The 26,864-nt window shown below is 41.7% G+C and overlaps 1 protein-coding gene across 1 annotated transcript in view; it reads left to right on the forward strand.

Annotated features, from left to right (window-relative positions):
- Window positions 1-26,864, forward strand: part of KIT (KIT proto-oncogene, receptor tyrosine kinase) — an 85,420-nt gene that overhangs the window by 38,506 nt on the left and 20,050 nt on the right. The window contains exons 3-7 of the mRNA XM_047092147.1: window positions 2,659-2,940; window positions 4,042-4,178; window positions 8,981-9,152; window positions 13,757-13,946; window positions 16,142-16,257. Coding sequence (XP_046948103.1) covers window positions 2,659-2,940; window positions 4,042-4,178; window positions 8,981-9,152; window positions 13,757-13,946; window positions 16,142-16,257 — 897 coding nt within the window. The remainder of the gene's footprint in view (window positions 1-2,658; window positions 2,941-4,041; window positions 4,179-8,980; window positions 9,153-13,756; window positions 13,947-16,141; window positions 16,258-26,864) is intronic.

Below are 26,864 nucleotides of genomic sequence, written 5' to 3' on the forward strand. Positions count from 1 at the left end.
GATCCACTTTTAGGGAGCAAATTCCGGAAAAATCACCCAGTCAGCTAATCAACCCCTGTCCCTCTTAGGTTCTTAATAGTTGTCAGTGGATTCATGTAAAAAAACAAACCCAAAACCCGAAGAACAGATAAAACAAACAAACTGTGACCTCTTAGAAGAAAAATATGATGGTTGGATTTCTGTACCTCATTTCCCATGACAACCTCCATGATTCATCTGTATTTGTGCTTTTCACCTCCTTCTCAAGAGGAGGTTTGCTGAAGGGGGGGTAGGCAGGAGAATCTTCTCGTTGATGTAAAAACAAGTACTTAAAGCTTAAGAGATATACCCAGGTTCTAGCAGGACAAAGAGAGTCCCAGTTCTGGTCCTGCATCTGTACCTAGACTGGGCTACCATTGAAAGAGGCTGCGTAGGAGGCCTCACCCGTGGTTATTGTGGAGGAATAATGAGTAAATTTGTCCTAGATCGTAGATCTGGGCAACCTCAAGAGCTTCAGGTTTTCATTGCAACCTTCAGATAAGATCACCTGCTCTGTCGTCCTGATGTAATTGTCTTTGAGGAGACCGCATTGTGCAAATTCTAGCTCTATCAAGGGTTAATACAGTTGACTCACCTAGTGTTCACTGTAGAGAAGGTTGCCATGAAATTCACTCTGCTCTCCTTAGTTTATCTGTTATTCTTTCCTAGGTGGGTAGCTGAAAAATACACAGTGATAAGGCGCAGCTTAGCCTCTGGGTATGATTCCGTAATTGTCGAGCTAACCTGTGTGCTGTTCTTTGACATTCAGGAAGGTACTCTTTAATTTTCAGGTGCTAATGAAGTATCATTCTGCACATTAACGCAATGGGTAAACCACTGAATAAATGGGGACGACTGAATTCGCCAGGTCGGTCTGGCAGACTTCATGGTTTTCTTTAAAGGGAAAGTCTTCCCTAGTAACTTAGCCCTATGCTGAATTATTACTGATTTAAGATGTTTGGATACTTAAGTGATTCATGTTACAGCAATGAAAGAAATTGGGGCATTGTAGGAGCTAGACTAAGCCACCGAGCAAGAGTAGATGTACAAAAAATAAACCAAACAAAACAGCTATGGCCTCAGACCATAGTTCAGCCATCATGAAGTACTTTATTCATAGAACTCATTAGTAAGGCTGGGAGGTGCATAATTCGTTCTGGAAAATTACCTTTCAAAATTGGTCAGTATATATTTCAATGATGCCAAGTTGATTTTTGTGGAACACCTGAATTCCAGGTAGAAAGGACAAGTAAGAAACATTTTAAACATAATCTGTTGGCCCAACCGTGTATCTGTATTCTCTTTACACAGGAGAGGTGGCAGCGTATTGTGTATACAGAATGAGGTTTGTCTTTGCTTATATGAGGTCCCAGTCTGCCTGAGGCTTTTCCAGTCCACACCTGGTGTCCTGGCGTAATTGTTAATAGCACTCCCCTTCACTCACAAGCGTCCTGGTTTGGATGATAAAGTGTTTGCCACCGCATTCCTGAAACTCATGAGCTCCCCTTGGGAATATGGCTTCAGTTGATTTCCACAAGTTTGTATTAATATGCGTCTTTCAAGAGAGTATGGATAGAGCGGGACCCACGTGACATCCGTATGGGGTGGCCTGCTAATAGTTTTCGCAGATTCTATGCAGAAGCCAAAAGATTCTGGAGATTGGGGACTCTGGAAGGGGGTCCCCACAGAACAGTTAAGAGGAAGAATACCTCTCCTCTCTGATCCTGATAGGTAATATCAGACCGGCTTAGTCTTGGCTCATGCTCCTTAGAGTATCCTCTGTTGTGGAAAAAGAGTAAGTTTTGTAATAAAATATCCCCAGATTTTTAAGAGCCCAAGTTGTGCTATCAGTCGGACTGCAGTTCGAGTTCCGCCCAGCCGTTTCTGGACCATGTCACTTTAGGAGAGTCCCTTTAAAAAAAAAATAATTTTTTTTTAATGTTTATTTGAGAGAGAGACAGAGTGCAAAAGGAGATGGGGGAGTAAAGAGAGAGGGAGACACAGAATCTAAAGCAGGCTCTAGGCTCCGAGCTGTCAGCACAGACAGCTTTCACCCACGGACCACAAGATCATGACCTGAGCCGAAGTCGGACGCCTAACCGACTGAGCCTCCCAGGCGCCCCTAGGAGAGTCACTTTTTTGAGACTTCAGTTTCTTCATGTATAAAAGGGTGATGATGATAGTGCCCTTCACTGAGGGCTGTTTTTTTTTTTTTAATTTTTTTTTTAACGTTTTTATTTATTTTTGAGACAGAGACAGAGCATGAACGGGGGAGGGGCAGAGAGAGAGGGAGACACAGAATCGGAAGCAGGCTCCAGGCTCCGAGCCATCAGCCCAGAGCCCGACGCGGGGCTCGAACTCACGGACCGTGAGATCGTGACCTGAGCCGAAGTCAGACACTTAACCGACTGAGCCACCCAGGCGCCCCCACTGAGGGCTGTTTTGAGGGTTAAATGAGAGAAAGCGTAATGGTCCAAGCTTGGTGTCTGACACATGGAAAGGGACAAATGTTAACTGTTACTTAATTAGCAGTGTTTGGGTAAATTCTACTTTTGCTCGCAAAGAGAAACGTCGGAGTCATTTCAGATTTTTCAAAAATGCTTTCAACCATTCAAACTACTGATTTTTGACACGCTATAGATCCCGCAAAGCTTTTCCTCGTTGACCTTCCCTTGTATGGGAAAGAAGACCATGATACGCTGGTCCGCTGTCCTCTGACAGACCCAGAGGTGACCAATTACTCCCTCCGGGGGTGCGAGGGGAAGCCTCTTCCCAAGGACTTGACTTTCGTCACCGATCCCAAGGCTGGCATCACAATCAGGAACGTGAAGCGCGAGTACCATCGGCTGTGCCTGCATTGCTCTGCGGACCGGAAGGGCAAGTCCGTGCTGTCGAAGAAATTCACCCTGAAAGTGAGGGCAGGTAAGGGGGGGCCCTTCTCGCTTTCTTCTGGGAGGCGGAGCAGTTGTTGATGTTGATTGGTACACGACTTCTCTCTTCTCGCTGGTCCATCTTTCGATCGGCCATCAGGCAGCTGGCTCTTCCTCACTCCCCCCGGCTTCAGACTACTGTCAGCTGCTTGTGAACTCTTTGTTGCATAGTCCCCACCCCACACAACCGCCCACGACTGCCTCCAGCGGGGCGCGTTGACCAACGACTGGCATTTAGACCATACAGGGGGCAGTAGGAGGAGGGGACCACCGTGAAACCAACAACATCGGGGCACCCCAAGTTTTGTAACCGCACGAGGTGTTCCTTCCAAGAGAAACTCACTGGGAAGCTTCAGTTACACTATTTGAAAAGATTAGCATACACGTTATTCACTCCTTGATTTAGTATTGACAGAGGGATTGACTTTCTCCTCGGCTGTTTAATTTTCATGCATTCCCAAACTCTTCACAATCTGAGGAGGCAAGTACCAACTGAGTACAGACTTTGTTGTTATCCTGGCGTTATGTAGATTATTTTGGTAGCTGGAAGATGTCTAGATTTTGTATCTCAGATCATCAAATTCGACACCAGTTGACATTCAGCAACTGGGGGGCTTTTTTTAAGGCTTTTGAAAAAGTGTGCTCATTGGCGTTAAGGAAAGTCTGGTTATTTCAAATGGGGGTTTTCAGAGACGGACAACGTATTATTTTTATGGCCTACGGGAAAGATGCCTGTTCGGTTAAAAGAATTTAACTAGGTGCGGGTCACGTCCTCATGAAACCATCAAGGTTGTGTGAGGTAAAGATTAATGCCAGGCCTGCCCATTTCAAAATAGCATTGTCAAGGAGCGTTATAATCTCAAAGCAGACGGTCCTATCTTTTTCACCCGGTATTAATGAATTTGCTTGAAGGATACAAGATTTAATTGCTGATGCCTGCTGATGTGCAAGTACTACAGAGCAGTCAGTAGCATACCTGATATTTTATTTAACAGACCACCGAGTAAGTTGTGCGCATTTGAGGAAAAGTGGCAAGTGAAAATGGCATATAATAGAACAGATTATTTGAGGGTCCCATTTCTTTTTATTCTAGCCATCAGAGCTGTCCCAGTTGTGTCTGTGTCCAAAGCAAGCCATCTTCTTAGGGAAGGGGAAGAATTCTCCGTGATGTGCTTGATAAAAGATGTGTCTAGTTCCGTGGACTCGATGTGGATCAAGGAAAACAGCCCGGTAAGTGGCTTGTTCTCTCCCCCCCCCCCCCCCCATTGATGGTTTTCTCTTTGTGGGAGATTTTAAGGGTTTTTTTTTTTTTTTTTCCTTAAAAGGGTCTATTAATTGTCCTGGGGAGGCTCAGCTGGTATGTCTGTCTGAGGTGGGACTGTCTGGGCGTGAGTCGAGATGCAGATTTCCCCCTTTCGTGACACCATATGTGGGTGTGTATCTTCATTATTAGTGACACATGCATGTCATTTGGTGAATTTACATTGAGAAAATCAAAGAGAGGACTTGAGACTCCTTTTGTTACTGTACGCTGTTTCTTTGACTTTCCTGGGGAAATTTTAAGAAAACTAATGATTGCGTACGCACCTTGATGTTTTTCAGACTATTATCAAAGCTATCCAGGGCAGATTATTTAAAATATTGGGAAAAGTTGTCAATGGTTTTTTTTCCTTTCACGTTGAAAAAGAGTAAATGGTCTCAGATGCTAACCAGAGAGCTCTTCGCTTTCCCACACAGTGGCCTATCCATTTGAGAGCTGGGTTTCTTTTTTGTATTGATCTGACTCTCCCCTCTGAGGCTGGTTACCTGAGATCAAGTTGCTAATGGTTTTCTGTTTGTTTTAGTCACTATTAATAAAATGGTTATCTTTAATCTGAAACATTTGGACATGTTTAAGTTCTCATTCATTTAACAAATGCGTATTGAATGTCTACTATATGTCAGGTACTGTGTTAGGCATATCTTAAGTAAATTTTAGCCAGTTATAGGAAGTTTTTTTGTTTTTTGTTTTTTTCCTCTCTAAATACTCCTTAATAGCAAGGTCTTTAAAATGTCTAAATTCCCAAATATTTTGTTTTCAAATTCCCGTCGACTGAAGTTTCAGTAATTTTTATTTGCATAATGTTGGCCATCTAGTTAACTAGCTTTTACGGTGGTTTTTCTTCGTATACATATATGCATTACATTGGAGGAAAGATATAATATAGTTTCCTTCTCCTCTTCCTGTCCTCCCTCCCCTTGCTCTGTATTCAACATTGGTGATTTCATGCCTGTTTAAAGAATGCTTTGCTAGATAAGTAACCATGGTGATTAGCGTAATGCAAAGTAGTATGATGGTATTCACATAGACTTGTGATGGATGATCCCTTGCTGGTGAAGCCTATCACCACTGACTAGGAGAATGGATTGTACTAGACTTGTTCTTTCAAACCAATGGCTCAGAGAAACAAGTTTTCGTTTCCGTATCATAGAATTTAATAAAAACGATAGTTTATGTATGGATTTTTGACTGACCTTATAGAACGCAATCCTATATAAATTGGCTTTCTATAATCCTTGATTTCAGATGAGAGAACAGTTTATACCACGTGTATATTTGAGCCTCCGTATAACTTGAAAATTAGCTTTTTTTTCTATGAGGAATTATATTGTCCCAGGCAGTTTTGTTCTGAACCGTTTTTCCCTGGAGTCCTACATGCCATTCCCAATTAATCCACTGGCATTGGAAGATAAGCCTTTGGTATTGGGAGCTCTTTGGGGAAATCCCAGTGTGCATCTCAAGGGTTAAGGAAAACCAAATCACATGCAAACAATATGTAATATGTGACTTGCAGATGGGGCTCATGGCTCTCTGCCAAGGTTCATCCATGAATCTTTTGTTGATATCCTTTGGCTTAATTTGAAATACTTAGCACTGTTAGCACTATCAAATTATTTTAAAAATCCATGGTATTTGACTCTGACCCTTTGGAATAACTAACTCACAATGAAATCTAGGATAAGATGACTGTCCTAGAGTTTTTGCTGTTGTGTGTTTTAAAACGTAAGAGAGTCTTGGCGTTTATTCAACACTTGTGAATCTTGGTTAGCTTTTCTGATGCTTTTAAACCCTTGTATTTTTTACTTTTAATTAGGATATTTGACAGTGTCCTAAAAATGGTCTTCAGGTTTGGGTGTTGGGTCTGCATCACTACTGAGATCCAAGCTTTTCCTTCCCACATTGACATGTTCATTGTTCAGGTTTAACTCCCTGTTAGAAGACCTTTGGCCTCTTGGGAGAACTAGAAGGAAGAGATACCATAAATCTAGAATGTGTGATGTTACCTGTCCATCGTCACTCTGCCTTTGCAGAGAAGTCTATGACATGATGGACCGGGAGAGGACAGAACAATGTCACCTCACCTTGCTATTGCATCTTCTTGATTGATCTTCTGCAGCAAAATGGCAGATTTCTGCCAATTACTAGAAGAATCTCTGGGAAGGGAGTATCTTCAAATCTGCCTGGTGCTTCAAATTGGAAAGGCGTTTCAAGACCTTTCTTTAAAGACCTTCTCTCCTTCCTTTTCAGAAACAAAAGCTGGGTGGGACGCCTGGGTGGCTCAGTTGGTTAAGCGTCCCACTTCTGCTCGGGTCATGATCTCACGGTCTGTGACTTCGAGCCCCGCGTCGGGCTCTGTGCTGACAGCTCGGAGCCTGGAGCCTGCTTCGGATTCTGTGTCTCCCTCTCTGACCCTCCCCCGTTCATGCTCTGTCTCTCTCTGTCTTAAAAAAAAAAAAAAAAAAAGAAACAAAAGCTATGACTGCTCGTATCCTTGACTTGCTCAAGATCTCACAGTTAGTTAACAAAGCAGGTTTCTCTTCTTTTTATTTCAAAACATTCAGCTTTGGCAGTCTGCTCTTATGTATGCTCATTTTAATGTAAAGTTTTTTTTTTCCAAAAATATAATAACATGAGGAAAAAAAGAGAAACATATAATTCTACCACTGCATGTAGCAGTGCTATGCAGTGGAAATCTAACGTGAACCTCCTATGTAATTTAAAATTGTCTAGTAGGCACATGACAGAGAGTAAAAAAAGTAAAATTGATTGTAATATATTTTATTTAACCTTGTATAGCTAACATATTACCATGTAATTAACAAAAAGTATCAATGGGTTATTTTACATTACTTTTTTGATATTAAGTCTTCCAAATCGGGGACATATTTTATATTTACAACCCAACTCAGTTTGGACCTCAAGCATTTCAAGAGCTCCAGTAGTGTTTATGTTGGCTGGTTTTTTTGTTTGAAATTTATTTTTATTTATTTATTTTAATTGAGAGAGAGCATGTGGGCAGTGGAGGGGGTGGGGGTGGGGAGAGAGGGAGAGAGGGAGGGAGGAAGAGAGGAATCTTAAGCAGTCTCTACACTCCCTGCGGAGCCCAACGTGGAGCTCAATCCCATGATCCAGGGATCATGACCTGAGTTGAAATCAGAAGTTGGATGCTGAACCGACTGTGTGACTGGTCTTTATAAACACTATATAGCCCACTTTTTTTTTTTTTTCATATTTCTCTTCTCTCTGCCCCCATGCATCTGTATTATCACATGGTTGCCGTTCTAAGGTACACTCGATTTAGGTGTTTTAAGTAATATAAACATTTTTCTTATTTTCACGTTCATGATTTTGATCCTTGGTAGACATTTAGGTCATCTCTGAGATTTCACTGCAGTAAATATTTTTGAGCTTTTTTTTTTTTTTTTTTTAATTGAGTTATTTCCTTGAGATAAATTTGCTGAAATCGATCAGGGGATATGAACATACTGCCAAGCTGCTTTCCACAAGGATTGTTCTGATTTACAATGCCGTCAGAATGGTCTAATGCTAATAGGCTCACCATGGCCTGGCCAGCAAAAACCCTTGATCTCGCTCCATGTCAGTATCAGCTCCTTTATTTTCTTTTTTCAGTTGTTATTTTTTCAATTGGAATGTGTTCATATTACAGAAAATTTGGAAGATGAAGAAAGCTCTTTGGTACTCCTTTTAATCTTTTCAGAGAGGAGCTATAGTTTATATTTTACTTTATTCCCATGATATTTTCCATACCAGAAATCTCTCCATGTGTGAATGGTGATATCACAAGAGTAAATTTGTAACTTTTTCTCTTCAGCTCATGCTTAAGTAATTTGGGTTTGGTCTTACATGTTTTACATACTTTGGGACCCCTCCTTTTTTTTTTTTTTTTTTAACATTTATTTATTTTTGAGACAGAGAGAGACAGAGCATGAACGGGGGAGGGTCAGAGAGAGGGAGACACAGAATCCGAAACAGGCTCCAGGCTCTGAGCTGTCAGCACAGAGCCCGACGCGGGGCTCGAACTCACGGACCGTGAGATCATGACCTGAACCGAAGTCAGCTGCTTAACCGACTGAGCCACCCAGGCGCCCCAATGGGACCCCTTTTAATAGTTGCCAAAATTCTGCTGGGTAAGAACTGTAGGATGAATTTCCAAGCTAGCTTTAGACATTGGGATTCTACTTTTATTCATGAAAATAGTATAAATATTAATAGAACGTGATTATTAGAGATGTGTTTTCTTGCAATCGCTAGGATATAAAATTTTAAAAAAATACATGTAACAGGAAATACTGATATGATCTAACTATGCTGACTCATTGTAAAATAGAGTAAAATATCAGCATTGTAAAATGTGGTATTTCTTATATAGTAACTTCTAAAATTTGGCACTGTTAAACAAATATTTAGTGCTGCAGAGAATTTGGAATCAGGTATGCCATGGTTATTAAAAAATGAATTTTCATGTTTTTTCTAATAGTGACTATCTTTCAATATAATCCAGGAATATGAAGTGTTCCAATGACAGACTTGTCATGATGCTTTATTATTCTTACTTAAGTAGTGTATAATGAATGTTAATATGGAGAAGTTAATTGCTGCTATTTTTAATTTATCTAGCTAGGAAAGATCCTGAATATAAATTTTATGGTAATCTTTGATTTTTTTTTTTTTCCTCTCCTTCTGTAACCAGCAAACTAATGCACAGCCACAGAGTAATAGCTGGCACCAAGGTGACTTCAATTTTGTACGTCAGGAAAGGTTGACGATCAGCTCAGCAAGAGTTAACGATTCTGGAGTGTTCATGTGTTATGCCAATAATACTTTTGGATCGGCAAATGTCACAACAACCTTGGAAGTCGTAGGTAAATATCTCTATGCGAACGTATAAATTACCGGCAGTAGTGAAAGAAGACGTTGCTAGAGAGTTTCCTTTTTATGTTAATAGAATCTTGAAGTGATTCTTAGAAATTTTATGATCATGGAATGAATGAATGAATGAAAATGATCACGGTAGCCTTTTTCCAACTAGAGCCCAAGAGCAGATCCTACCAGTTTAATAGAGGGGAAGAGGAAAGATGTAACTGAAGTTGTTTCAGTGGGCCATTTTCTGCCATCCGCCCTCCCCTCCCCACCACACAAAGTGTGAACTGGAGCTTTTTCAAAACTTCTGGTCCTTGCTGAATGACTTGAGTTTGGAAGTGGGTGTAGACTTTCTCTATGGAGGAGAGCAAGTGCTGAGAGCCTACAGTATTTCTCTGCATCTTTTAGGGAGGCGCCTCAGTCTTTGGTTTATCTTTTTTACTGCCCAGGGGTCTGGTTTATTTGTTGCAGGAAGGGCTGAATTGGGCTTTTTCTTCCTAATATGCCCCTCACTTCACCCTGTCTTGTAGCCTCGTAGGCCGTAGCATAAACCTTCAGGAAGGAACCCCACTGGGGTTAGTTAGGTCCTTGGTTCTACCTAGCATAAACTGGATCATGGTACCTATGGTCCTAAGCGCATCTAGCTAGTACATACTATGTAAAGGTTTAACCTTTTCTTCCCTCCTCTGGAAATCTCACCAAATCTTTATTTTCCAAGATCTACTTAATGAGAGCAGAATGCAGTGAAGTACTGTTCTTGATTTCCTGGAAATAATAATAATTTTTAAATTACTTTATTTACACTTTTTTTTTCTTTGGTCTTTTGAATATTGTTCGAATTTAATCTATTTTCTTGTCTTTTTAGTGCAGTTATGTTCTTAGTGCTTGACTTTGATTAAGTACTTGCATGGTGGTGAAACTTCCTCATGAGCAATAATAAAACGATGTGATATTTGTTTTCATTTCTCCTCTTTCCCCCCTGTTTCTTCAATAATTTATGAAGCAATGTTAGAGGTCTGTGATTTATTCTACAATAATCTCATATAATTTTGGTGTTTCTGCCCATGTTGTAATGGAAAGCATTACACACTAAATGTGGAAAAGACCCTTTACTTGCAATTATAGAGTCAGTGTGCAGAAAGAGTATTATTACTTTTTCCCTAAACGTGATTGTGAACCATTTATTAATTTGAATAGAAAGCTATGCTTTTAAAATATTAAACTCCATAAGTGCTAATTTGCTAAGTTGATTAGGGAGCATGTTGATATATCAGCTTCAGCTCCAGAAAGCAATTAGTAAGGATGTTTTGAGCATATTATTGTATGTAATCAGATTTTTAAAATCCATTCATCAATTTCCAAGAATATAACTGTATAACTGGAAGGGCTTGTGGCTGTGAAATCTGAATCCGGTTTTGTATTGTTTCGGGATGGGTTGGGATGGGACAAGAAAGAGGGAGACAAAGAGAAAAGTCATTTCTTTTGGGGCTGGAGGTCAGATTTGAATATGAGGTGGATCCCTTCTTGGCCTTTCAGCTAAGATCAAGTGTGCATATGATGTGCAGTGGCTTTGGGATAGTCCCCACCTGGTTTTGAACTGGAGCTGTGCCACCTGACTTTTGAATGCACCCTACTTTACCTCTGCCTGCATTTCCTCTTCTGAGAAACACAGCCTCCAACTCCAAAGGCTGCAGAGAGGAGAAAAGGCAATAGATTTTATAGAAGTGCCTGGCATAGAGTTTGCACTTGACGAAACGTTAATGCGTCACCAACTTCTTAATGCAGAAGTACCTGAAAAAAATCATACTTTCTGTTCAAACAACGCCGATGGAGATCTTTGATTCTAATAACTCTTATACTTCATGAATTTGAAGCTCTATTCCACTATAGGACATAAAACTATATTGAGCCTGTAAAGAACTCTAGAAAACTCAGGAAAACTTTGGTAGTATATATATGTGGTGATAATGAGACAACTCACTTCAGTGCAATTATTGTCTGGAATATTTGAGTGTTTTGCTTTGGGTGTGTTTGAATGGATGACCTTAAGAACTGGAAACTGTAACATAGCATTTAGATGAAACATTTGTTCCCTCAGAATTAACCTAAATTTGTTTTAAAAATGACAAGAGGTTTTAATTTATGATTTAGGTATTAGAACAAGATGGTGGTTTCCATCTCCAACTTTGACTTGGATGAGTTTTTATTCTCACCTATGACAGATCCTTTTCCATTACTGCAAAGGAGAGTTGGACTCCACTTTTTCTTCTGAATCTATAGGAAAACCAAGAGGCAGCCAATGCTGTAATGACAACTCCTGGGAGACCTTAATATATGTAGCCAAATAGTGCCAACAATAATGAAAAATGTATTTAAAAGTTTATAATTACTAAATTTGGAAAAAGAATTAGAAGAATAAAATGAAAGCTCTTCCATAATCCCACTAAATGTGACATAACCATTTTTAAGATTTGGTATATTGCTTGTATTTTTGTATGCAGCAGGGTTTCAGTGATGCATACAAGCTTATTCTCTCTCTCTAACTGGAAGTATTATATGGAGAATCTAGGGATATGTTACAGTGAGAAAAGCCAAGCCTGGCGTCTCACAAACCTGTATTCAAGTCTGGGCTCTGCCCTTGGGCAGCTAGCTCTTAAGCTTTCCAGGACTGGATATCTTTCATCTATACATTAGGAGTTATAAGCTTTCTCCCCTAGTATTGTTATGGAATTAAATATTTGTCATAATTGTTAATTAAAATGTAATGCCAAGCTACTTAAGGCAGTTCTTGGCACATAGCAAGCATTCCATAAATGGTGGCTATAAAAATAATATTGGCAATTATTTTATTATGTGTTTTTCAAGCTCTTTCTTATGTGATTGTCATAGAACCATTTCTAACCAGTGCCCTGATTTTTAAAATTATTATATCCAAGGTAGAGGGCCGTTCTTTTTGCATGTAGCTGCCCACTAAGAAGAGTTCTCCAATGGAAATTACAGGGTTAAATTGGAGAATAGATAATTATAGAAAATCTATATTGCTAAATGCTTTCTGAAAGAGTTGTGCCAATTTACAGTGTGTAATTCAGCACGCTACTTTTACCACACTTGCAGAATTATTGAGTTTCTTTCAAATTAGTTTTGCTATTTTTCCATAGGATGGATAGACTTTATTTTTTAACAGCTTTATTGAAGTTTTGCTATTTTTAAGAAGTGAAAAGTGATGCCTTATTTTTAATTACCAGTTTAGGGGTGCCTGGGTGGCTTAGTCGGTTGAGTGTCCAACTCTTCTTGATTTTGGCTCGGGTTGTGAGATTGAGCCCCATGTTGGGCTCCATGCTGAGTGTGGAGACTGCTTGGGATCCTCTCTCTCTCTCTCTCTCTCTCTCTCTCTCTCTCTCTCTCCCTCTCCCTCCCTCCCTCCCTCCCTCTCCCTCTCCCTTCCCCCCCTCCCTATTGTGCTCTTTCTCAAATTAAAAATTGATTTACTAGTTTAAATATTTTCCATCTATTGATTTTCATGTTCTTTTTCCTATTACCTTAATTTTACAGTATAGACATTTAAAAATGCTATGTATTCAGATTCTTAGGACTTTAATGATTTGATTTTGTTTCTTCTGTTGTTTCTTTTTTTTTTCTTTTTTTTTTTAATGTTAATTTATTTCTGAGAGGGAGAGAGACAGAGCGTGAGCAGGGGAGGGGCAGAGAGAGAGCGAGACAAAGAATCCAAAGCAGGCTCCAGGCTCTGAGCTGTTAGCACAGAGCCCAATGGAGCTCGAACTCAGGAACCATGAGATCATGACCTGAGCTGAAGTTGGATGTTTAACCGACTGAGCCACCCAGGCTCCCCTCTTCTGTTGTTTCTAAAACGTCTAGAAAACTGCCCCCTCTGTAGAAGTTTGATAGGAGTTAATTCTGTTGTCAGTTAAAGATACAGTTTGATTATTAAAATGCTGTACTTGGGGCGCCTGGGTGGCTCAGTCGGTTAAGCGTCCGACGTCAGCTCAGGTAATGATCTCACGGTCCGTGAGTTCGAGCCCCGCGTCGGGCTCTGTGCTGCCAGCTCAGAGCCTGGAGCCTGCTTCACATTCTGTGTCTCCCTCTCTCTCTGGCCCTCCCCCGTTCATGCTCTGTCTCTCTCCGTCTCAAAAATAAATAAACATTAAAAAAAAAATTTTTTTTTTAAATAAAATGCTGTACTTCATTTCCTCTGTGATATATTTATTACATGATGAGGAGGTAACAGGTTTATTTTTCTTCAAATACTAAATGGCGTTCTTTCAACACCTTTATTGACAATTTGAGCTCTCTTCCCCCTCTTGACTTTTGACACCTTCTTATCACATATACAATTGTACTGGGTCTGGGTGTGGGCTAACCATTTAGTCCCAACACTTTCTAACCTAAGAAGTAGTTCTAGAAGACTTACAGGGTGGTGCTAGCTCTTGAAGAGAGTTCTTTAAGAGACAGAGAAGGGAGAATAAACATTTCAAGCGCGTCCTTTCTGAAACCAGCCAGTTATTTTTGTAAGCCGAAGGTGAAGTAGGGTTTTCTGTTGGATGGCTGTGATTAATAGTTTCTTCCTGTTCTATTTTGTTATAATCAGCTAAAGGATTCATTAACATCTTCCCTATGATGAATACCACAATATTCGTGAATGATGGAGAGAATGTGGATCTGATTGTCGAATATGAGGCATATCCCAAGCCTGAGCACCAACGGTGGGTGTATATGAACAGAACCCTCACTGATAAATGGGAAGATTATCCCAAGTCTGACAACGAAAGTAATATCAGGTAAGAAAAGAGCCTTACACTGAGGATCGGATGTTTTCCCCGTCTCTCCTTGGCTTACCAGGGCCTGTGTCTGTGACCCATAGATGTATGAGAAGACACCAGGTGTGGAAAGAAGTTTGGGCCTGCTTCCTGAGTCTTTAGACCAGTATTTCCTTTCGCTTTGTGATTAGAGCACGCACAGAAGTCCGTGCCTCAGTTTTCTCATTTGTGAAATGGAAGATCGTTTGCTCCCAGAGTTCTAAGGCTAGTTCCGAGCAGTGACTGGCATGTGCTAGAGACACATTGAAATCTTTTTTTTTTTTTTTCCACAGAAAGAGGAGAGTTAGTGCCTTGAATCCTTTTTTTAAAAATGTAAGGTAACTAAAGCCTCATTCGGTAGCTCTGGGCCAGGTAGTGAACCCAAGTTCTGTCATAACACACACCCCTCTCATTTGATCCTCAACAGATTTATGATGAAAATAGAAGCAATCATAAAATAGTAACAAGTAAAAGAAAACTAGTAAAGAAAAATAAATCCAGTAAAAGTGATTTTAAAAATTAAAAGAGTAAACTAGGCAAAGTAGCTTCCTTCTTGTAAGCTGCAGGTGCTTTTGACAGTGCTGCACTAAGTACCTGACGTATAGTGAGTCAATAATTTTAGTCCTCCACAAGCCCCATGATCAGGCACTCTTATTTTCATCATTTCTGTAGAAGAGGAAACAGACACAAATGAGTTAAGTAACTTGACCAAGATCAAAATGGCTACCAGAGGTAGATGCCCACTTAGACTTTGTATTTTTTTCCAGTCAGAAACTATGGGCTGTAACAGCAATGTGGGTGAGAGATGATGTTGTCCTGGGCCAAGATGGAAGGGTGGGAAGGAAGGGAATGGATTTGGGAGGCATCCAGGCCACCTCCACAGGAATACTCAGTGGTTGAGGGGGTGGGAGAGAGAGGTAGCTGCTGAAGATGTCCCTTCGGATCCTGTGTCCATCAGCCACGTTGGATGGCGAGGGGTGATGCCATTCAAGGAGGAGGAAAGGTTGGCAGGGGCACATACTGTGAGTTCGGCTTGGTGTTTGTTGAAATTGAGGTTGACCGTGGGCTCTCAAGTAGAGATGTTCAGGTAGGAAGTATCCTAGGTCAGGTTCCCTCGAAGCAGAGCCTGAGACAGGGATTCTGGGTCAAGGGCTTCATTAAGGGGAAGAGAGACCTTCCAGGGAGTAGGAGAGCAGGGCGGGGAGGATAAAGGAGGAAAAAAAGGATATGGGTGAGCAGTAGGCTGATCTCAGGGGTCCTCTGGAGCTGGCTTTTTGTCCCTCTCCATGGGCGGTCACTCATTGCTGTAGACCTGGATCGGCAGTCAACTTCCAAGTGGGCCTAAGTGTCCAAGGGCAAGACTTGGGAGGACGTCACAGGTGTGAGTCATCATTAGCTGTACCCACAGGGCAGGGAGGGGTTGGGGGCTTGAAAATAGCTCTGTAGAGGAGGCGTAGGACTGAGAAGTCTGAACTGGAGGTAAAGATTTGGAAGTTGTGAGCAAACAGCGGGTAGTTCGGCGCGAGAGTAGATTGCTCAGGGTCACGTCCAGACGGTTGTGTCCAGGGCTTCTGGCAGAACTCCACACTCTTGTCTACATAGCCATATCTGCCGGCCCTGCCATGAAAGAGAAGCTTCAATGGCAAGTACTGCGAAGGACTCTAGGAAGAGGTGCTGGGCATGGGAGGAAAACCAGGAGATTATGGAGTTGCAAGAAGGAAGGTGAGGGCCCATGGTGTCGACTTTGCTCTCTGCATGGAGACAACTCCGTGCAGATGCCTGCCAGGCTTGGGTCCTTCCAGGTGAGTGTTGTGAAAGCACAGCGGGGCAGGTGAGCTCAGGACACCGGTGGGGAGGAGACTGAGTGAAGGACCGTGGGCAGAGAGGGACCACGGACAAGAGGCCAGCCAGGGACCGGGAGGAGGCTGCATTGCCTCTCCCCACTCAGCACCCTCACTGGGCAGCCATTTTGTCCCAAGGTAAATATAGGTGTATATGTTTATATTTGCTAATGTGGATCTTGTTAATAACTGAGTTAAGCGAGTCTTATTTTTCCTCAAACAGGTGTGTATTTCCAGACAGAAATGGTGGATAAGACACTCACTTGAGGCAGGCCCTTCACAAGTGATTGATTTATTGCCTTTTTTTTTTCCCTGTGTGTGTGTGTGTGTGTGTAGATATGTGAGTGAACTTCATCTAACCAGATTAAAAGGGAACGAAGGAGGCACTTACACGTTTCAAGTGTCCAATTCCGATGTCAATTCTTCCGTGACATTGAATGTTTACGTGAACAGTGAGTAAAACAAATGGGTCCTTATCTTTTTATTTTTTATTATTTTAAGTTGTGGCTCATGTTTGTAACAGCTGCAGAACTGAGCTCATTGTGTGCTGTGTAAATAATGTTTCATGATAATTTTGACCTTAACAAAGACCCCGTGGTTTGGTGGTTGGAAGAATGTGTACGAAAGCCAATTCCTTGTCCTACATCTCGCTGACCGCACGACCTTGTGGAGGGCGCTCAGATTCTGGGTTCCGCCTTTGAGGCAAACAGAGGAGCCCTAGAAGTTAAAAATAACTGTCGTTTGAGGGAAAACGTATTATTATTGATTGTTGAAATGGGGAGGCAGAGGTTGAATGAGACCTGGATTATGGTGTTAGTTAGGTAAGAGATGCTATCAAGCTCTGACATGATTTCTTTGTGACAGTGCTTTCTTTTTCGGGGTTGTGAGATTATTTGTGTTTTGATTGTTCTCCTACTAAGACGAAGGCAATATCGATCCAGCTCCATAGGACTCTCCTGCGTAGCACATGGGTACTAAGGAGAGGAAGCAGGTGGTTTAGGATGGGAGGCTGGCTTTGGACATGGGAACCGGAACACCTGAGTCCTGCCCCGCTGTGGCCCCCACAACATCTTGGAGAAATGCCTTTGCCCAGAGGTTGAGGCCAAGGGAGCATGCTCACCAGCTGGGGTTTCTGCTGTGCGCTGGGCTTTTCCCCTGGCTCTACTCTGGGGGCCTATCTGCATTTCCAAGGAAGGATAGCAGGTGCCTGCCATACTGCACCAGCCAGGGCACCAGGGCACAGGAGGGCTCCAAAGACACAGAATTCCAAGGAGTGGCCAACAAAATGACCCATCGGAATTAGCCGTCCTGGGTGTGTGTTGGTGGGGTGGGGGGTGCGGGGGGGGATAAGGAGACAACCCGGAACATTCCCTAGGAGACAACTTAGTCACTGTGCTGGGCACTTCCTGTATGCTGGTGAGAACAAAGAATGGGCGCCGGTTTCTTGTCCTGAAGGAGCTTCCCTGCTCAGAAGTGAGTTTACAAGTTCATTGATGCCTAAGCTCCGCGGTATGCGGCAGGTAGCACGATCCATTTCAAGGGTAGACAGGAAACAGCTAGTAATTGCCATTTAGGGCAGGTTTTTGATTGCTCTTCTGGAGTCTTTTAACTAGACCTTCATTTCCAAGCACAAGATGTTCTTAACGTGTTTACATCAAGGGCGTCACGTCTGTGGAGCTAAACAAGTTTCTGAACTACAGGCCTTCTTAGGATCCTTACTGTCCTGGTGTGTGTTATGCCTCCTCAGGAGGGCGGGTAGATGCTGTGTGCAGCCCAAGCTTGTTTGACCACAGAACTTGCCTCTTTTTTGGAGGAAATCGTGTTAACATCTCAGTTCCTCTGAACAGCTTTGATTATATGGTATCTCATTGGCCTGCATTCCAGACATCTCCAGATTAATTCAGGTGTTAATCAGAGGAGTTTAGCATATTACACATGGGCAAAATGATCTGCTTCTGCAAAATCTCAATATTCGAGTAATTTAAGAGATGGTTGCAGGTAAATCAATATCCTTACAGGCTAATATGCACATTGTCCACACAAAACTCAATTTTTGGGTGTTCTGGTGCAGTGTTTCCCAAATATCTGTGGTAAAGGACCTTTCCTTTTTTTTTTTCCAGTTTATTCTGGCCCGGTACTTTCTATAAAATACAGTAAGAGCCAGGATGCCTGGGTGGCTCAGTCGGTTCAGCATCCGACTTCGGCTCAGGTCATGATCTCATGGTTCATGGATTTGAGCCCCGTGTAGGGCTCTCTGCTGCCAGTGCAGAGCCCATTTCGGATCCTCTGTCCCTCCTCTCTCTCTCTCTGCTCCTCCCCTGCTGGTTTGTTCTCTCTCTCTCTCTCTCTCTCTCTCAAAATAAAGAAACTTAAAAAAAATATGATAAGAGCCAGTCACTAGGAAAGTGAAATGAAAAAGAACAGACATGGGGCGCCTGGGTGGCGCAGTCGGTTAAGCGTCCGACTTCAGCCAGGTCACGATCTCACGGTCCGTGAGTTCGAGCCCCGCATCAGGCTCTGGGCTGATGGCTCAGAGCCTGGAGCCTGTTTCCGATTCTGTGTCTCCCTCTCTCTCTGCCCCTTCCCCGTTCATGCTCTGTCTCTCTCTGTCCCAAAAATAAATAAACGTTGAAAAAAAAAATTAAAAAAAAAAAAAGAAAAAGAACAGACATATGCAAAACCCACGTTTGATTTTTTTAAATTGTGAGATTCAATAGATAGAAAAATTACTCTGTCAGATTGCTCCTTGTAAATGCTTATTATCAGGTTGTGTACTTAACTCTCGTTGACCAGGAACAGCGGATCATGGCCATGGCCTGCCCCACAGACCTCACTTTGAGAAGCTCAGTAGTTGGGAATTTTATAAAATGAAGTGCGTTTTGCGTCTCTCCCTGGCTTCAAGGTCAAGGAGACATTGAGATCTGTCTCTTTCCCCTTTTTCATGCTTCCATTTGCTAGTCTGGTCTGCCGGTTAGCCGTGAGTCATTGACCTTAGAAAGATGTCCCCGAAGTCACCCTTACTTTTCTCTGGTGACAAAATTGCTGCCATTTTACTTACCAGGCTAATTTGTCATCCAGCAGGATCAGTGTTAGTCACCTCTGCTGGTGAACTCATGCTTGTTTTGAAACTGGATAAGAAACGGCATTAAGCTTCGCAAATGAATTTTTTCTCGGATTCCCCGTTGGTGCAGAAGGCCTTTTGTTTCTGCTGGGGCCTGGGTCACAGACATGCACCTAACATTTCCTGAGCTTCTGCTTCATGACACTGGGCACACAGACAAGAGTGTTGTCTGACCCCGTGGGTTAAGGTTCTTCAAGAAATCTTTCATTGATTTCAGTTCATTACAAACACTTAACTAACAGTAGCCATTTCTTTTCACTGACCTTCCACATTGGATTTCCTTATCTCCCAATGCTTTGACAGAGGTAGTATTTGTTTTTAAGTTTATTTATTTTGAGAGAGAGAGTGTGTGTGTGAGCAGGGGAGGGGCCAAGAGAGAGGGAGAGAGAGAGTCCCAAGCAAGTCCCACACTGTCAGCAGGGCTCGATCCCACAAACTACCAGATTACGACCTGAGCCAAAATCAAGAGTCGGGCGCTTAACCAACCGAGCCACTCAACTGCCCCTGACAGAGGTGGTATCTTTGTGTGAAACTCAAAAACATCAGACCTCTGGTGAAGTATGTTCGGTTGCTGTTCACAGATCAAGTTAGCTAATTTCTTTGTTGATTTTTTTCTTCTTTGAAAAAGATTTTTTTAATGTGAAATTTTAAAGGCAAACGCTAAAAATAGTTTTGAAAGTTTAAATTGGAGAGTTGTGTCCATTTTGACATAACACTTTAGCTGAGCCAAATCCATATGAAGATCTACTGTGTGATTTATTCTGTAAATAAGCTTAGCCCCAAGGATGAAAGGAATTGTGCTCTGCAGAAATTAGAATTGATAGAAATCAGAATAATAAGTGCATGATATTAGTGCAGAAATTCAGTGACTTTTACTCAGTGGCATTAATGCATAATTGCATAATAGATTCAGCTGAAATGCTTATGAAAATCCATGATTTTGAATGGTTCAATGTTTGATGGTTGAAAAATTCACTTGTTTTAAAAACTCCACATGTAGATTTGAGTACCCTGAGTGTGTGCATGTGTGTATGTTTTAATTGCTTATGTGGGAGGCTTTAAAAAATACCATGTTCTGTCAGTTTGTGTTAGAGAAAAATATGTAGCATATTAAATTTGAAAATGTTTTAAGTCTGTTTTTAACTTCTCTAACCAAGCCATGATTTACATGGGTCTGTTCTGTTGACTGTTGGCTCTGTGGTATTAAAAGTGGTTTATAAAGGCCAGGCAAGAGCTATAACATGTTTGCCATTTTTGAGCAGAACTTCCAGTGGAAACTGATGGGAGTTTTCGCTAAGACACAACAGAAGAGGGGCGCCTGGGTGGCTCAGTCGGTTAAGCGTCTGACTTCGGTTCAGGTCCTGATCTCGCCTTTTGTGAGCTCAGGCCCCACATCAGGCTTTGCAGTACAGGGTCTGCTTGGGATTCTGTCTTTCCCTCTCTCTGCCCCTTCCCACTTGTGCGCTCTCTCTGTGTCTCTCTCAAAATAAATAAACTTACACACACACACACACACACACACACACACAAGAAAGGCCGGTGACTCTTTGCATTGAATTTGCATTACTATAATCACCCTTTAACTGCTTATTGAAGATGCATACAAAAGTCAGATTCTTAGTTCTCTAAAGAAGTTTGATATCTTGGGTGAGTTAAATGTCCGTTTGTTTCCTTTGTCGATTAAAATTGGGAGGAAAGTAGCATTCTAAAATGTATAGAACTATCCAAACGTGTTTTCTTATATATATATGTATATGTATATATATATGTGTATATGTATATATATGTATATATACATATATGTATGTGTATATATATGTACATGTATATATGTATGTGTATATATACATATATGTATATATGTATATGTACATGTATGTATGTATATATGTATATGTATATATACATATATGTATATATACATACATATACGTGTATGTATGTGTATGTATATATACATGTATGTATATATATATGAAGAGAAAGCATATATATATATACATATAAAAAAGAGAAAGCACTTTATTATGTCATTGTATTCAGATACAATGACAAATAAAGTGCTTTCTTTTTTTTTTAAGTTTATTTATTTTGAGAGAGAGAGGAGAGAGCGGGGGTCGGGGGGGAGAGAGGGAGAGGGAGAGGGAGAGGGAGAGAGAGAGAGAGAGAGAGAGAGAGAGAGAGAGAATCCCAAGCAGGCTCCGTGCTGTCAGTGCAGAGCCCAACACGGGACTTGATCTCACGAACCACGAGATCATGACCTGAGCCAAAACCAAGAGTTGGATGCTTAACTGATTGAACCACCCAGGTGCCCCAAAAGTGATTTCTTATTTTTTTTTAATTTTTTCAACATTTATTTATTTTTGAGAGAGAGAGAGAGAGAGAGAGAGAGAGAGTGTGTGTGTGAGCAGGAGGGGTAGAGAGAGAGGAAGACACAGAATCTGAAGCAGGCTCCAGGCTCTGAGCCATCAGCACAGAGCCTGATACGGGGCTCCAACCCACAAACAGTGAGATCATGACCTGAGCCGAAGTTGGACACCCAACCGACTGCGCCACCCAGGCACCCCTGGTAGTTCTATTTTTAATGTCTTAGGGAACCTCCATGCTGTTTTCCAGAGTGGCTGCACCAGTTTGCATTCCCACCAGCAGTGTGTGAGGCTTCCCTTGTCTCCATGCCCTTGTCAACATTTGTTATCTCTTCTCTTTTTGACAATAGATGTGCTAACCGTTTGAGTGAGACTTTCATTTTGGTTTTGATATGCCAGTAACCTTCAAATGCCTCTTTAACACATTATCTGATGACATTTCTGGACCAGCATTATGATTCTAAAATGTGTGGTAAATGATATCTAGAGGCCATAAATAGATCTCTCTCCAGTCTTAAAGGTCTCCCCTTTCAGGACAAACCTAGCCAGTGGAGTCAGAGTACTGTGGTACTCAGGTGGAGGTAAAGTAAGGCAGACAGGACAAGTGAGCTATGGAGAACTCTGGGGCTTGCCCTTCACCAGTGGGCATACGTGGAACACGTGGAAAGTTAAGCTAGATTGGCTATCCAAATGACCGCCAAACTGTACCAAGTCAACTCTCAAAGTTTCCAACTCTACATTATTTACAGCAGAGTGTTAACGGGGCTTGAAACAATTTAAGGAAATGCTAAATAATGCATTATTTTCACATCACCGTATCATGTAATTAACATCCTGTCTGGCATGAGCAATTATTTATAGATCATACAGTGTACCTGTATCATTCAAAGTAGTAAATCATCTGGAATAAGGCCTCTTGAAGAGAAAGTTTCTCTTTGACCACATTTGCAAAATCTGGGCTGCCTTTTATGTGTTTTTGGTTATAGTTTTTAAAATTTTTTTTAATGTTTATTTATTTTTGAGACGTAGAGTGTGAGTGAGGGAGGGGCAGAGAGAGAGGGAGACACAGAATCCGAAGCAGGCTCTAGGCTCTGAGCTGTCAGCACAGAGCCCGATGCGGGGCTCGAACTCCTGAACCGCGAGATCGTGACCTGAGCCTAAGTTGGACGCTCAACCAACTGAACCACCCAGGCACCCCTGGTTATGGTTAAGTCTACTTATGAATGGCTAAACTATCCTTCTTCTAGGGGAAGCCACTCTAAGGGTAACTCCCTGCAAACAAGGTACATGCCAGCACGTTCGCCAAAGGCGAGGGCAGACCTGTCAAGTTGGCCATGTAGATAGATGGCTTAGACTGCCTGCCAGCAAGACCTCTGGGTCACCCACCCAGTGGGAGTTCTCAAGAACCTTCCCCCAGGATGAAATGGTAATATGGGGTGGCCTTCAAGGATTGCTCGTTTGGGGGACTTTGGGTCTGTGCCTTTCAAGATCCCCAGGAGACGAGCAGTTACTAGAACTTTGCCTCTTTGGAAGGTGGAAATGTTTTTCTGCCTTCTAAACTGTCAGCCATTTTTTAAGGATTAAGATGACCTTCCAAACATTTGGGTGTCCAGGCCATACTTATGTTAGAGGCTAACCATTTTAAGGCAAAGCCTTGAGCGGCTTTGGTCTTTAGTGTTTTGTTTTGTTCTGTTTTGTTTTTCCTATTAGATAGATTCTATTAGGTCTTCTATTAGAATTCTTCTTTTGAATTTTTTTTTTAACATTTATTTATTTTTGAGACAGAGAGAGACAGAGCATGAACGGGGGAGGGGCAGAGAGAGAGGGAGACACAGAATTTGAAATAGGCTCCAGGCTCTGAGCTGTCAGCACAGAGCCCGACGCGGGGCTCGAACTCACGGACCGCGAGATCGTGACCTGAGCCGAAGTCGGACGCTTAACCGACTGAGCCACCCAGGCGCCCCTAAATTATTAGAATTCTTAAACATTAAATAAAGCCAGTGCTGAATAGAAGTCTTTCTTGATTTATTTATTTGCTTTTGAGGATTTGCTGTAAGGCTATCCCAGTAACCAGAAATGTAGCATGGCTCGTGCAGACATTTGTGTATGTGTGTTTTGAAATTAAAACAATTTTTTTAATTATAAAATATTGTGTGAAGCATAGTTCTAGAAAAACTAGAAAATGTGAATAAGCAAAAATAAGAAGCACGTTTTAATTATACCTTTTAAAGTTCATTTACTTACCATCGCTAATATATCCCTTACTGTGTATATGTTCTTCGTGACCATTTTTTTAGACTTTTTTTTTTTTTTTTTTTTTTTTTTTAAATAAAACTGAGGTCCTCCTGCTTCGTAAGCTTGTGTTTTGGTGGTGAATAGTGAATGCATTGTACACATCTTTCCACGTCATGAGATACTCTTCCGCAACCTTATTTTGGTATCTCATTGCATGGATAGTGCGTAATTTTTTTTAACTCATGTCTATGTCTGGTGCGATTTTGAGACTTTGTGTAGAATGGGGGATGGGACACGGATGATGTGACTGGGGTTTTAAAGAAACCCATCAAATGGTTATTTAAGGTTTATAATTATCTTGTTTAATCTCAAATGAGCGACCTTGCCTAAGTGCCTGGGAGTAAATAAGGTTATCATCTGTCATTATCTTTCATGCTCCCATGTCTTAAACATATGTCACGGAAGATGCACTGTGCTGGCTTTTGGGACAGTTCTAAATTAAGGAATAATTTTCAGATCTTCTTAGCGTGGTTGCTAATCCGTGTAAAAACAGTCGCTTGTCTTTTTACATTAATCTTTTTATAGGTAATGTGTATTCATTTGCAATATCTGACGGTGTCTGAGCCCTGTTTTTATTTTCTCTTCCCGAATTTGAAATGAGTTTTTGTTGTTAAATTGCTTGGGAGTTACGAGTGTTGTTTTTGATGTGACACTTTAATATCTCCTTTTCCCAATTAAGAGGATCTCTGTGGCTTCAAGAATTGCTGGAGACACTTAAGTGGAAAGAAAAAAGGAATATCATGGCAACCTCCTTTTAAAGTAGAATTGGAGGGGCGCCTGGGTGGCTCAGTCGGTTAAGCGTCCGACTTCAGCTCAGGTCACGATCTCGCGGTCCGAGAGTTCGAGCCCCACGTCGGGCTCTGGGCTGACGGCTCAGAGCCTGGAGCCTGCTTCCGATTCTGTGTCTCCCTCTCTCTCTGCCCCTCCCCCGTTCATGCTCTGTCTCTCTCTGTCTCAAAAATAAATAAAACAATGGGGCGCCTGGGTGGCGCAGTCGGTTAAGCGTCCGACTTCAGCCAGGTCACGATCTCACGGTCCGTGAGTTCGAGCCCCGCGTCAGGCTCTGGGCTGATGGCTCGGAGCCTGGAGCCTGTTTCCGATTCTGTGTCTCCCTCTCTCTGCCCCTCCCCCGTTCATGCTCTGTCTCTCTCTGTCCCAAAAATAAAAAAAAAAAAAAAAAAAGTTGAAAAAAAAAATTAAAAAAAAAAATAAAAAAAATAAATAAAACATTAAAAAAAATTAAAAAAAAATAAAGTAGAATTGGATTCTCTTATATTCTAAAAAAATTTAGGATATGCGTTGGTATCATTTTTCCTTCATGTCATATAAGAAAGTTGGTCTGGTGGGGTGTGTTGCTAATTTGGGGGATCTAGTTAAACACAGCCTGCTTGAGAACAGGCAACCTTCTAGACTGTTAAGGCCCTTTGTTCATACGATCTGGCCATTCTTTCATGTTTATGGTAGAAAAGCAGGAGAAACAGGTTTAAGTTATGTAACCATGTCAACTGCCAGAATTGACCCTGAACTTGGGGCACACTATTCTACAAACAGCATGAATTCCTCTTCATATTAGTGGAACTTCTCTTCTATGGAAACTTCCTTTCCAGTTGAGCCAGGGATGTTTTTACATCAAATTAGCCGCCTTCAGTTATACATGTATTTACAGGTTCACCTATAGCTTAGTGTAAATTTAAGCAAACCCACGAAGAGGTGCATATTTTTCCCATGAGTTAGATGTCAGTAACCGTTCTCCTCCACTTCTGAATTATGTGGCAAAATGAATTCAATGCTTGTACTAACAATTTTATCACATGCCTGCACTCCACGCGTGTGTCCACATCCTCCTGCCCCATGTCTGGGTCATGGCAGTGGTACCCCTGTAAATTGAACCTGGGGGTTCTGGCTGAGGAAGGCTTTCTGCAGGCAGTTTTATTACTTTTTAATTATTTTAACTTAATCTTCGTTAATCCCAATCTCAGGATTGGGAGATCTTTAATGGCTGTTTAGAACACAGATTGGCAGACTATAAGACCTGGGGCCAGATTCAGTCTGCAGCCTATTTTTTGAAGGGCCCATACACTAAGACTTTTTTTTTTTTTTTTTTTGAATGGTAGAAAAAAAATCCGAGCCTAAAATATTTATTGCCTCACCCTTTCATTGAAAGTTAGCTTACCCCTAGTGTAGAACATCACTTTGTTAGGAGGGTGTTTTTGCTTGTTTGTTTTGATTTCTGTTTTTAATTTTATTTATTTTGAGAGAGAGAGAGAGTGTTAAGGAGGGGCAGAGAGAGAGAGAGAGGGAGAGAGAATCCCAAGCAGTCTCTTCATTGTCAGTGCAGAGTCCGACACAGGGCTCGAATTCATGAACTGTGAGAGCATGACCTGAGCCAAAACCAAGAGCTGGAAGCTTAACCGACTGAGCCACCCGGGTGCCACTGTGTGTGTGTGTGTGTGTGTGTGTGTGTGTGTGTGTGTGTGTGTATGTGTGTGTTAATGGTAGATACTCTGTTAAAGATACCTGGATACAGGCACCTATAGTTGAAGTTTTATTTCATTTGCTAAACAAACTTCTATCAAAGTGCCCGTCTGCCAGTTTCCGGCGATCTTTAAGAATGTGTAAAACAGGGGCGCCTGGGTGGCGCAGTCGGTTAAGCGTCCGACTTCAGCCAGGTCACGATCTCGCGGTCCGGGAGTTCGAGCCCCGCGTCAGGCTCTGGGCTGATGGCTCAGAGCCTGGAGCCTGTTTCCGATTCTGTGTCTCCCTCTCTCTCTGCCCCTCCCCCGTTCATGCTCTGTCTCTCTCTGTCCCAAAAATAAATAAACATTGAAAAAAAATTTAAAAAAAAAAAAAAAAAAGAATGTGTAAAACAAAGTATATTTTCAATATACCTATTCTGGGGATATTTTTAAGCAGAAGTAAAAGTTAACCTGAATTGTTTTCTACTCCTATTTTAGCTGACTTAAGTTCCTTTATCGTAACAGTGTGATGGCAGGAATATAGATTTGACCCAGGCACAAATAGTGACAGATTGCTACAAAGCATTGCTGTGTTGCCATTAAATACCAGCAGACCTACAGTCATAAAAACAAAATGCATCCTTATGAGCCCTCTTCATTTAGTTTCTTTATTGTTTGGGGACCTAAGTTCATGTTCTTTGCTGATTATAGAGCGTGGGTAAATGTGCATGCGTAGCAGGAGCCGGTCGAGGTGGTCGGGGGGGGCGAGAGGAGTTCAACTCCAAAATGCTTCTGCACCGGTTACTTGTGTGTCTCCTTTC

Source organism: Lynx rufus, unplaced genomic scaffold, assembly GCF_022079265.1.
Source record: "Lynx rufus isolate CCGP_SWC_20201006 ecotype Redwood Valley unplaced genomic scaffold, mLynRuf1.p SCAF_3, whole genome shotgun sequence".
Lineage (NCBI taxonomy): Eukaryota > Metazoa > Chordata > Mammalia > Carnivora > Felidae > Lynx > Lynx rufus.